Genomic DNA, 13,817 nt, shown 5'->3' with positions numbered 1-13,817 from the left:
TTTTTAGAATGAAGAACGAAGATTATGTGTCATTTTTTTTTTAAAGTTTTCTAAAAGCATTACTCCTTTTCCTCATTTCTCTTGTAGATAGAAAGAGTTTTGCAGGCATGATATAATCTGAATAAATTCTCTCGTGCTATCGACCAGGTCAATTCTGGAAAAGTTTCCGAGCTTTCGAGAGCTAACATCACTCCCATCTTCAGGGTAGAAGTCAAGATGAGAGTGATGTTAGCTCTCGAAAGCTCTGAAACTTTTCCAGAATTGACCTGGTCGATAGCTCGAGAGAATTTATTCACCATTCGTCACCAAGAAAGCTTCAAGACTTACTTCATAATATAATCTGTTCGTGCCTGCAGACAAGAGTGGCACACATATATTATAATATGTAGGAACTCTTTTGAACCCTTCAGTCCCCAGCATTGCCTCCGGGGCAGGACCACAAAATAAATATTTTTTTACATTCATCTTTTTCTTCTAAACTAAAATTAATTTTTATGACCATGTCCTTAAGCTGACATGTATTAAACAAAATATATGATTTGTAACTCTACTATTCGTAGTTTCCAAGATATTAAATTATATTTTAAGCTGCACAGAATTTAAAATTTCATTGTGAAAGCATACTGGGCATTGAGGCTAATACCACAGAAAACAGCCTTTGTATTAAAATGTTAATAACAAAGCAGAGGAAATGGTAGTGTACATATTAAGATGATGCCTGTGAAATGCAACAATAAAAATACCACAATGAAAGTGCAAAAATTTTCTTTTTTTAAATATTCCAATCTTCATTCTTTAAAATCCAGGAATTTGACTTATTTGAGGGCCTAGGGCATTCTACTAATTTTTTATTTTGATTTTGATTTGGTTTATTTTACTGTGCTCTTTCTGCCACTTTTGGCGAATCATTAAGATGAGGATGAGTGATGATGATATAATGAAATTGATGAAGGGACAATCACAAATAACACCCATGGCCAAGTCAGGATTCGAACCCAGGACCCCTGGCATTGTGGCACAGTGTGCTAACTACTTTGCCATGGAAGTCAGCTACTCTACTAAATACAATAATTTATTGTTTATTTTGTTATGTTGTGCTTAAATGGACATTGGTGTTGTAGATACAGTGAACCCCAGATTAAGTTTTTCTTCATCAGACAATCATTCTTTATGTTTCCAATGGAACAAAATGCTATATAATTTTCCTGCTTTTTTTTACTTTGGCTCCCCTTAAAAATGTAAAGTCGATATTTCACTGCGTATATATGAAAGAGGATATGTAAATGGTTGTGCTTCGGAGTCAATAAAGTAGCAAATCATTAATGTAGATTAGAGACAATAGTTACAGTTTCTGCACTTCTTTCACAGTGGAAATGCCAGTATTTCATGTTTGAATATTATTTGTGATTTACTTTCTTTACAGAGCATCTAGACTTCATGCACTTGGTTGATACATCTACTTTGGAATTTACACAATTCAAGCAACTGGAACACGAGTACATTGGATACCAGTCACTAACAGATGTGCCTAAAGCAATAGCATACAACGAGCCATTTAGGAATCTCTCCGTGAGTTATCTTGCATTACTCTTAGCAATAACTTTTTATTCGGTATTTAATTAAATACTGATTAAATGTTATTTTCCAGATCAAGTCACAAGACTGTATCTAGGTAGAAAGAAGTAGATAGTACTACTTTGAAGGGTGAAGTAAAAATAATAAATGTTGCTTATTATGCTTTAGAATCAGTGGCGTACGCAAGGGGGGGGTTACGGGGTTTAAACCCCCCCCTTGAGCTTGTGAAATATTATGAAAAATGCTGTGGAAAAAAAAATGGCCAATTTTTCACAGTCAAAGATCTGGGACAATAATATTACTATTACTACTTCTACTACTACTACTACTACTACTACCACCACTACCACTACCACTACCACCACCACCACCACCACCACCACCACCACCACCACCACCACCACCACGACTACTACTACTACTACTACTACTAATAATAATAATAATAATAATTTGAATTATTATTTCCATGCAGCATGGAGAAAAGCACAACATTCCAAACACACGCGTCTTTCAAAGTTATGCCTTGAAAATAAACACGAGTTTATGAGGTTAGGTTAGGGTAACTATGATTTAGAAGAGAAAAAAGTTGTTTTGTATCTCAGTTTCAACAATGTTCAACACACTGCCGTACGCAGATTTTTTTTTCGGGAGGGACTGGAATAGTAAATGTGGATAGCACATAGCTTCGTTTTGGAGGGCAGGATGCATAATAAAATATTTCGTATTTTTGGAGCTTTTCAGTCTATTAAAATTGTATTCAAAGACAAAAATGGTAATCGGGATTCACTTTAAAAGAGGTTTTGCATTTACATATTTTGATTTTTTAAAGTTCTTAACGGATTTTTTTTTTTTTTTTTTTTTAAATTTCGATTTTCTCAAAATTTCGGTAGGGGCTGGAACACCACCGGCCACCCCTGTACGTACACTAGTGTTCAATGAACATGTATTTTTTTGTGTGAACAACGAGAATTAACAAAATAAAGTTGTTGGTTCGTTGTAAGAGGCTAATGTATAGACAAAGGCTAGGCGGACAAGAATAGTCACCAGTTCGCCTTCCCATTGTATTGTTTACCGCAGCACGTTTGAATGTCTCTCTTTAAAATGTGTCACCTTGTTGACTAGACAATTATTGAAACGACAATAAGCTTAACTATTTTAATTTTTTGTTGTTGGTAAGAACAGCGAGACAATCCAGGTGTGAATTATCGGGGACATTTATGCGGGGAAGAAGTCGGAAAAATTCCAACCAATTTCGGGAATCGAATCCGGATCTCCGGCGTGATTGTCACTTGTCAGACGCTCTACCGACCAGATCACCGCAGCTCCTTGGATGAGTTCCATACTTCGATTATTTCAATTTATTTTAATATATTTTCTTGTATTTATGGATCTTCTTCACCCTTGAAATGTCTCACCTCATTGACCAGACAATTATTTCGTAACAAAGAAACAAAAAAATGCTCCAAGGATTTGATAAAAATCGAATGACTAGAAAGTAATTCCGTTCTAATGTTTTCATAAATACTATACTAAAACAGCGTCGAATAACATGGGTACCTGAGGGAAACCCTAGGGGGTAAAGGCGGTCAGGGGCGTGATGCTGATCACATCATCCCCACTCACGACCGGATCAAGAAAGTGTGGGGCGTTACCCCCACACCCTATACGCCTTCATGGCGTGGTGCTATGCACAGGGGAGCACTTTACCTTTTACCTTTTTTACTATATTTATGTAGATCTCTACTACTTAATAGTAGTAGTAGTGGTATTAGTAGTATTATTAGTACTAATTTAGCTAATTAATTAATTATAAGTATTATTAATTAATTGTGATTATTATTATTTAATTAAAGTATAATAAAACAATGGTAATGTGAATTTGGAAAAAAGTTTTAGAAATAACACCCCCCTTGATGAAATCCTGCGTACGCTACTGTTTAGAATGAATTACCAATTTCGTTACAGAACTTTGAGTCCAAACCAATATGGGATGTGATTGAAGCAGTGAGAAATACGGAGGCCCTGTATGCCAGGGCACAGCTCATTGGGATCTTACTCAAAAGAGAAGGACCAAACTACCAGCTGTGTGGATCAACAGGTTAGAATAGTTGACTGTAATTTTATGATTAACCGTTAAGGATGATACATGCTGAATACTATAATTTTCTTTTCATGCAAAGGGTTAGATTTTCAATGTTTTCCTCAGCATTTTCTTGATCTTTGAAAACTGGTATTGAAGAAGCAGACAAGATAGTTTTTCACTGTTGTTGTTGAATATACAGGTTCCAAATACAGTAGACTCGCGATTAACCGAGGCTCTAGGTTAACCGAGGGAGTGGTTGGAAAACATCGTGCTTCATAACCACCCACTGTTTGTTTACTAGTAAGTTGGAGTCAAGTCACCGTCCTCACTGCACGTGTTCCATTACATCTACTCTCCCTACAGCGTTGCCGTTATACATCGCAGCGTCGAAGAGAGGAAAGGGGTTAGTCCAAAAAACTATGAAAGACTTTTTGAAAAAGTAATCTTCTCATTTATGTTGTACTAGTAATAAATAATTACTATACATTTTTAAGTGTTGTTTCGTCATTTACGACCTATTAGCACATTTTCTCCATATTATCCAAGTTTTTCCATATCCGAGGTAGTCTCGGTCCCAATTAGCTCGGATAATCGCGAGTCTATTGTAGTCTAATATTCATGGTCTTTGCCATCCAGCCCCAATTTTTAACTCAGATGTGGGCTGTCTTCATGCTATGAAGGCATGATTCCTTGTTTGTTTGTTTGAGGTTTTTGTTTTAAGTCCACTTCATGCACAGATAGGCTAATTGGGACTGGACCTACAGTTTGAATTGCGATCTGAACCACTATGTGCCCCCACTGGGTATCATCCTTGATTACAAGGCACCCTTGGAAGAACTTGAAACAGCTTCCAATAGACTGTTACCAGCATACTTCTTCCTCACCCAACTCACTTGCAAATCCCAGAGACAGGATTACAGCACATTGATTTTAAATGCATCTGTTCCCATACTGTGTTTGTTTTCCTGATACAAGGTATGGGAAAAATAAATTGACTTTTAATTTAGGGAGATTTTGAATAACTGTAAATTGCTACAATGTTCAAGTAGAAATACCAGCAGGAGTCAGGAAGGGTACTTACATCACTATATCCAATATCACTTTGAACCAATAAGGGTATCAATATTTGTATTTTTGTTATTTTAGCATCACCTTTCTGCCACTTTTGGCTAACCATGGCAATGAGGATGGGTGATGATTAAATGAAATTGACGAAGGGCTACTCGCAAAGGACACCAATGCCGGTACTTGGATTCGAACCTGGCACCTTTAGTGGTGAGATCGTAAGTAATGCTCTTAGCTACTGAGTTCATAGGCACCGCCACATAAGGTCAAGGGGGGGCATTTGCCCACCCTGGCTTTTTTCAGAATATTCGTTCTTGATTCTTCAAAACAGGGTAAATGCCGACAGCAAATTTGCAGAGAAGTACGTTCTAGTTCAATAAATTTGTGAGCACACTGATGAGGTATCAACATGACCTCGCTGCACTTCAGGCCAACAGTATCATGAAAATGACCCATCAGAAAGTTTAGAAGAATACTTTCATTGGAAAGTTCTCTTACTTGTCATTTTCATCCCAAAATACCTCAGACTATTGTCGTTTGATGAGTACAGCAAGTTGATAACAAAATTGACAACTGTGTACTCCTATATACTCGATACCTGGAAGCTGAGACTACAAGCTGTTTTTTAAGTGGACCAAAGCAAACAAGATTCCCTAATGCTGTCAACATTTGAAAATGTTATTCATATCCCTTCAATGAATCCTTCTGTAGCTAGCTACTGATACAAAGATTGCAGTAACTTTACCAGCTACAAGTTGCTCTATCGATAGGTCTTTCAGCACAAGGCGACGTGTGAAGACATGTTTAAGATCAACCATATCCATGATCGACTTTCAGAATTGTGTGTTAAGCGTTCACCGACTAAAAGTGCAAAGTGATTCGAATTTTTATTCTAGAGTGATTGACTTATTTGGCAGAGCCAGTTTTTGTTCAGGTAATTGCTGTGTTGTGTCGTCTTTTACAAAGTGAAGGAAATGGCAAGTGCTCATATTTTTACAATGTGTTAATATATTTAGCTTTGTGTTTAGTGTTTCATACCTGCATTTCCCCAAGTGTGCCCCCTCCTGCCAAAATTCTTGGCGGCACCCATCTGAGCCCACTATCGGTAAAGTAAAATCAGAGCAATTATTATTTTCCATCATTGAGTATTATCGCTAATGGATAATGGAACATGTAACTTAAAGCAATTTACAATTTAAGTGGTAAAGTAAGGTTTGTGGGACATGTGTTGTTCCATTGCCTTGAAACATGGATCTACTCGGATAATTGCCATTTGTTTTTTGTCTTCAGTCCAGGAGCTCCTCGTAGGACTGTATCACCATGCTGGACTTCTGCGGTTTTGGGCTGCAGTGAGGTACTGCAGTAGCCTTCTTCATCATACAGTGGACAGTATCAGCCCCTTTATAACTACAGTATTGGTGAATGGGAAGCAGGTGAATATTCTGTTTATTTGTAAATGCATATGTGAGATTTCTAACTTACTAATACTTGGTACCATAATCTCAGCATATTGAAGAAGGCATATGTAGCTTATATTTAAGATGTAACATGCAATATATTGGCCAAATTAAAAGAGCAAATATATAATCTCAGAACATTATAGAGATATTACTAATATGTTTCTGGACATTATGGAAAGAAAGCACTATACCTGAAAAGGATGGCAGATTCCTGATAAATGCTAAGAACATAGATGAAAGAGACATTAAAGAAGGGATGGATAATAAAAGCTTCAAGCAAAAATAATAATTTGAATTGTTGTAATCTTTATTTCACTTGGCAGATCACAGTAAAGGCAAAAAGTTTTTCAGAATTTCAACAAATAGGATATATTATGGCCTACGTTTGTCAGGTGGTACTGTCATATCCTTCCTGTGCTCTTCCTGCATTTGTGTTGAACATCCCCGATACAATTTTGGATGTTTTGCATTTTTATATTTCCTCATGTAACATGTGATAAGGGCAAGAGTAATGTAATTTTATTGCACAATAGAAATGTTTGTCTGATATGGATGAGTTTTCTCATATTCTATGGGTGTAAATAGTCATATATTTTACATATAGTATATTTAAACAAGGATGAATTATCATGTATTTTGGAATCTGCAAGTTTTTAATGTGTCAGTACAATTAATTTTTATACTAGAAGCAAAGTGCATCAATTTCAGAACAGAAAGAAGATTAAAATATACATTACTTGTATTTAAATAGCGTAAAAATTTTGACATGTTGCTGTAAGGTTTGCAATATCATTTCATTTCAGTTGACTGTTGGAGTTCTTGGGCATCAAGAAACAGTGTTCGATAAACCAATGACCCCTGCTGAGATTCAGTCTGTCATGTACACTACTGTTCAGCCACATGATGTTATCCAAGCTGTCCTTCAGCAGGAGGTGGTTCTCTATTGCGGAAGGCTCATTGCAACGAGTCCAGAGTTGTTCAGGGGGATCCTCAAAATTAGAGTAGGGTAAGTAGATGTGTTTGAGTATAATGAAAATGATTACAAGGACAGACTATCAGTGCAGCAGTGTAATGCAACACACTCTCATCTGACAACAGCCACCAAGAACAAATTGTGGAGCATACTCACCGGCGGGATCATTCTTCTTCATGACAATGCCTTGTTCCCCTTGGCAAAGGATACTGCAGGTTTGCTGAAACAGTTTTCACTAGCAAGTGCTTGAACCATCCCACCTACAGGCCAGACTGGTTTCATTCCTGGAGCAAGAGCTTCTTTGAGGAAGCCATTCTTCGCCCTGTTTCTCAGTGCTTCACTACGTGTGATTTTGGGTAAATCTTTATGGGAAATAAACATATTTCATGTGTCTCCTTTCCACTTGTATCTATCTTGTATTAGAATTGAATTAAACAAATAACACTGTGAAATTAGCAGCCTATGTCATTATTTGTTGATCCACCTAATAATCTAGATTTAATCCTAAAGTATATTAAACCTCAAATTAATTGCCAAATTACCCAAGTTGTGTTTGGTAGTTTATGGATGTACATTGTCATCCATATTACCATGTAAATTAATGCAAATTAAAACGTGCTGGTTAAAACAGTTTCCTTTTTATTTATGTCAATTTGAATTACAGTAAACTTACAGATTTAGTATAATTTGGTTCAGGTCATTTGTCATATCCTAATACCATTTGTTGAATGTGGTGTTAACCATATGGAGTGGAATTTAAAAATAGAGAGAGGAACCATGCGGAGAAGGAGGAGATTTTCAACTTTTGTTGTTTTGACATGTACATAAACATTCTACATCAGCTACACTTGTTTTCTCCCACAGGTGGGTACTAGAAGCAATGCAGCTCTATCTGCAGATGAGCCATAAGGAATCAAAATCTTTGGCAGCTCTGAGCCCTAGTGACGTGAGACATCTCTTGCATAGAATTCTCTCTGTCAGAGAATGGGCAGCTCAGGAGAAGTAAGTACATTCGAGGAAAGTTGAACTTTGCATTATTGCTGTATGTATTGTAATAATATGTACATGATACAAAAAAAACTGATATTGTTTCTGAAGACATTCATGTTTGTTTTCTTTAGATTAACCCCATTTCAGCGCCGTCAGCTGGAAGGATGCTTGTGCCGTGTTCCTACCAACTTCTACAATTACGTGTGGGACGTCCTGAAGAGAACTCCCAAGGGCATCCAGGTGCAAGGCCAGACGCTTCCCCAGCAACCAACCCTCTCCCATATGACAAAATATGAGCTCAATTTTGCTCTGCAAGTTGAACAGATGCTACATCACATACAAAGGCCCGAATACAGGCAGATTGTTGTAGAGGTAAGTAATGAAATTGTGTGTAGTAATTTAATACAGGCTGCAGTGGCGTATTCTCCCATGGTAGTAAACCAACTTTTTCTTGTCTGTTTTTGTTGTACTTGCATACCTGCATTAGTTTTTTATTTCTAATATATCTATCTATCTATCTATCTATGTAATTAAAATATACAGGGAGTCCATAAAGTCCTGCAAAAAACTAAAACTCTATAACTTTTTAGCTGTTGCGTTTAACAATACACATTTTTTGGGTGAGAAGGGTGGAAGTTTAAAGTTTTGTTCTGGCCACACTTCTCAGTGACGCTTGCACTGGTAATCACGTGATCATGTGACTTAAGATGGCGTCCATCCAGGAAAAGGCACAGTGTGTTCTGTGGTTTGCAGAGTTAAAATGTTGCGTTTCAGTGCGGAGAAAGTTCCAAACAACGTATGGGAAACCACCCCCAGCAGACACAAGTATCAAGAGATGGTATGAAAAGTTCAAGGCAACGAGAAGTATGTGGAAAGCCAGGAATAAGTGACAATGTGATGCAGACAGTGCAGGACAGAGTAGGCCGGAGTCCAATGAAGTCGCTTAAACGAAGATCCTTTGAACTGGGAATACCGAAGTCAACGTTACACAAGATTGTACGCAAGAAGGTGAAGGCCCGGTCCTACAAGTTAAAATTTGTACACGAGCTGATAGACGAAGACTGACATGATAATGGAATTTTGTGAATCAGGAGAGATGGATTGGCCGAAGAGGACCCACACCTTGGCCTGCAAGATCACCAGACTTGATACCTTGCGATTACTGGCTGTGGGGACATGTAAAGACCGAGGTGTATTCATAGAAACCAGCTAATCTGGAGGACCTGAAGGACAAAATAAGAGATGTGATTCTAAATATCCCAGGAGAGCACTGTCAGCACGCAATTCTCGGTTTCACAAAAAGACTGCAACAGTGTTTGGATGTGAATGGTGCACAATTGGAGGTTTGGTGATGAACCTAACAAGCAGGAAATAAACTTTGAACCTTGCTGTAAGTAGACACAAAATATTTTGTTAATAAACTTAATAGTTTTCAAGTTATAGAGTTTTAGTTTTTTGCAGGACTTTATGGATTCCCTATAATAACCCATGGCGCAACAGCTCTGAAGGTCAGGGCCTACCTACCGACAGCCACCTCACTCCCACATGCCTCAGCAGAGGTGGGAGATTGTCCAACCAGCTATGGGGTGACGTGTGGTCAGCATGACGAAACCCCAGTGGTTGTTCTAGGTTTCTGTGACCGGGTTACACTACTCATTCATAGCTCTCCAATTTCCTCACAATGGTAGGTGGCCAGCAGTCCCATACACAGGCCGAAATCTCAGGAGAAAAGTTGTTACGCTTCCCCCAGGAGACTCGAACCTGTGCGTGTCCCATTGCCATAGCCCAAAGCATGATGCTTTAGATCGCACAGCCATGGTGCATGACAATATGTAATAAATGTGTACAATAAATAAGAATTGTTGCTGTAAACCACGTCAAATTTTCAGACGCGAGTTATTGAGGTATACATTTTCTGCATGTCAGTAGTAACACAATTAATGCTAATTTCCTTGGGTAACACATTCACAGAAGTAGTAAATGCTAGTCTTAATCTTTACAATGCGTGTTAATTTGAAATATTTTCCAATTGTTATTATGATGGTCATTATTTGAGGAATATTGTCCTTGTTTGAACTTAATTGATTTATACAATGCGATGATGCACTAGCTGCCTAAGTGGCTGAGGACATTCATTTGTCAACTTTTGATCATTGGGTTTGAGTACAAGCCTTGGCATGTTCTTTCTCTCTCTCTCTAATCTATATACTGGTATCTCTATCTCTTTTGCGAGTAATGTCTCTTTGTCTATTTCATACAACCATCATCATTATTATCATTGTTGCAATTAGTCAAAAATGGTGAGAAAGAGATGCAAAATAGAAAAATAAATAAAAATTACTGATATATTGTGTTCGCAAATATTTTATTGACTGAATATTGTTTTCCAGCTGTTGTGCATTGTGTCCACCATATTAAGCAGAAACCCAGAGCTTAGCTTCCAGAAAATGCTCAACTTAGATAAGTTGGTTTCAGAAGCATTTCAGATATACTGCAAGGTAAGCACAAATGCTATTTACTCCTATTTGTATAATTTGTATGAATAATTAATTTTGCTATTCATTACAATTCCAATTGCAAGCATACTTCTGTGTGTATGTGTGCATTTATTTAAATAGCATTGCATAGCCAACAAATGAATATGCAATGGAACAGGGTAAGAAGACTTAAAATGTGGGAATGTATAATTGTGGAAAATATAATATCCAGGAACATGAAACATGTTTCCGCTGTAAATATATATCATAAATTTTAATAAGTTACTCCATTTATTAAATTTTCTGAATCCAAATGTTCTAAACATATTCAAAAGCATTTTTATAAATATCTTGCATTTAAAATTCATATACTTTTATAACTAGTAGTTCTATTGGAAAGACCAGTATGAAATTTTTGCCAATACAGATAAAGTGTTGTTAACCAGCATCCAATATTATGTTTGATATGAAATTAATAATATTAAAAAAAATATATTTTACAAAGTCGATGTAGTTGAATCTAGTTAATCTGTTCTGCCTCTTTCATCAGAACTATTTGTGAAAAGTTCATGCACAGCTGTAAAGATGATACAATATCATTCATATTTTTCATGATTTATGTGTTTAAAATAGGGATGGGATCGATTAATCGGTACTCTATCGGTATCGGCCGATATAGGCATATCGGTGTATCGGTTTATCGGTAAAATTACCGATTATTTAACCGATCCGATATATCGATAAATATATGATAGTTTAGTGCAAAATTCTGCCATTTTGTTTTAATTTTTATGGATAATCTCCATGCCCTACTTTTTTAAAAAGTAAATGTCTAAATATGCAATTTCTCTTGCACTGCAGTCACTTTGAAACACACATTTTTTAAGAAGGTCAATGAACCTTTCATGTACTTCAAGGACCATTTCTAATTTTATATCGGATCGGTAGAATATCGGTTATCTGTATCGGTAAATTTTATATCGGTACTTTATTGGTATCGGCCAAAATTTCATATCGTCCCATCCCTAGTTTAAAATGTCTTTATTTTAGTCTAATTTCCTGTAAGTTCTCAGTCTCTAAAATGTCTTGAATTCTGTGTAGACTTGAACATAAAATATATCCATGACTTGTAGCGAAATGTACATTTTATTTAGCATAAATAGCACACAAAACACCCTAAAATTGGTGTTAATGAATAATAAACAAGGAAGTGTTGCTGCAGCGGAGCTATATACAGACTCTCTAAAATTGGGCTTTTTTTGCGGAGCGTCTATATATAGACGGTATTTGAAAATTAATGTTTCTTGAATTGCGGCAAGTCATTTTTATAGACCACTTTTTCGTGCTATTATTATTCTACATGGGCTATTGTCAATCAAAAATCCATTGTTGATGCTTTCTTTGTTCCTGAAAAATATATTTTTGCAATGTGGAATTAGAGCCACTGTAATCTAGTTGGTCGAGTGTCTGACTGCCATGGAGGAGACCCAGGTTTGATTCCTGCGGTGGGTGTTTGAGTTCGGAATTTTACTGGCCTAGTCCCTGCATAAATTGGCTCTGGGGCTCACCCAGCCTCAAATCAATGTGTAACTGGTGCAACCTGGAGGGTAAAGGAAGCTGGAGCATGGTGCTGATCACATCACCTCCAAAATGGCTAAGATAGAAAATATATAGTGGGGGTGTAGGTCGGTTACACTTCCCTTCAAGGTCGCCGCAGGGAAGAGTAGAGCAACCTACGGCTGAAGCTCGCCCGCTAAATAAAGGAATTATTATTATTATTTGCTGATTGCCCAGGTATTTATTTATCCCAATCTTCTATTAGACAAGAAACTAATGAATTGTAACTATAGTGTAAAATTAACTTGGAGTTGATCGGCATTGGGAGTGTCACTATTCATCTTATTGACCCTGAAAACTATGGATTCTACACTAATATCGGTCGTTTTCGATTATTTTTACATGCCACCCCTTCCCACCCCCACCCCTAAGGGTGCCAGGGGTGTCTTATCCCCACAATATTTCATTCCAGATTGTAAATGATACGTGTTGAAATTGCTCGAGAATAGCAATATCGCACCTTCTGTGTAGGCAACCAACTTTGCTGTGTGGTATTGCAGGAAGCATAACGTGCAGGATGTGACACAAAAATGCCACTCAACCGAATGCTATTTTATGTCCCCTTCCCACCCCCACCCCCACCCAGGGGTGCCGGGTGTGTCTTACCCCCACATTATTTCTTTCAAGATTGCAAGTGATACGTGTACCAAGTTTGGTTGAAATTGCTGCAGGCGTTCGAGAGTTATTGTTGAACAAACACACACAGATACATACATACATTTTTATATATAGATAGATATATTCAAACTTATTTGAAGTTAATTTTTCTTGTGTCATGACAGGATGTTGGAATGGATAAATGTGAAGACTTGACATCATTCTATGCATTGTCAACTCAGACAACAACAGGTTACTTAGCTCGTGCTGTAGTGAACAATGTCCTGCAAGGAGGGCAACTGGAGACCAGCTCAGACCAAGATGATGATGCAGTCCAAGAAGAACCATGCCGAATATCATGATGGCAGATGAAAATTAACTGGATAGATAGTACTGTATTGTACATTTGTAAAGCATATTTCATATAGAAGAAAAAAGTGGAGATCATAGAAAAAATAGCAACATTTATTTTAAAGTTCTTACCAACACCAGCTGATATTTTCCCATCATTGATTCACAGAGCCTGCAAAAATTCTGTGTGACACTTGTGGCATCTAATTATCCTGGAAGTTATGCAAAATGTGAACTTTCCGTTTAATTTGGAACAATATTTTGTGGAAAAATTGTATTTAGTGATTGCATAATATATTTTTCCATTCTGATGTAATTCTTCAATATTTTGTAGCAATGCTCTGGTAAATTTATGTTTATAATTGGAGTGGACACCCACTAATATTACTTAATATTTTGAACAGCTTTTAATTATTACGATTTTCAAGCATTGGTATTGGTGGGAATTGGCATCGATATGGATATCGGTTCAAAGTGTTTATCGGCTCAGCCTAGTCAAGTTACAAATTCGTCAGTTCCACATTTCATGGAAGAACTTTTAAATTATAGCATCACAAAAAAAATTATGCTAAAGTGTCAAAATGTCATGGTCAATCTGCCAGCCATCCTGACTCAAGAGTTTTCCA

At 37.0% G+C, this 13,817-nt stretch overlaps 1 protein-coding gene across 4 annotated transcripts in view; it reads left to right on the top strand.

Annotated features, from left to right (window-relative positions):
- The window catches only part of LOC146001637 (putative phosphorylase b kinase regulatory subunit beta), a 47,845-nt gene extending 34,343 nt beyond the window's left edge, over positions 1–13,502 (top strand). For all 4 annotated transcript variants that reach the window (XM_083139217.1, XM_083139216.1, XM_083139214.1 and 1 more), the window contains 8 exons: positions 1,424–1,569; positions 3,544–3,676; positions 6,017–6,159; positions 6,990–7,192; positions 8,024–8,161; positions 8,281–8,521; positions 10,540–10,647; positions 13,026–13,502. In XM_083139217.1, the coding sequence (XP_082995343.1) occupies positions 1,424–1,569; positions 3,544–3,676; positions 6,017–6,159; positions 6,990–7,192; positions 8,024–8,161; positions 8,281–8,521; positions 10,540–10,647; positions 13,026–13,202 (1,289 nt within the window). In that variant the 3' untranslated portion in view covers positions 13,203–13,502. The remainder of the gene's footprint in view (positions 1–1,423; positions 1,570–3,543; positions 3,677–6,016; positions 6,160–6,989; positions 7,193–8,023; positions 8,162–8,280; positions 8,522–10,539; positions 10,648–13,025) is intronic.
- The last annotated feature ends 315 nt before the right edge of the window (positions 13,503–13,817 follow it).

Source organism: Lepisma saccharinum, chromosome 17 (genome assembly GCF_977018435.1).
Source record: "Lepisma saccharinum chromosome 17, izLepSacc3.1, whole genome shotgun sequence".
Taxonomy (NCBI): domain Eukaryota; kingdom Metazoa; phylum Arthropoda; class Insecta; order Zygentoma; family Lepismatidae; genus Lepisma; species Lepisma saccharinum.
This window is presented reverse-complemented; position numbering and strand designations above follow the sequence as displayed.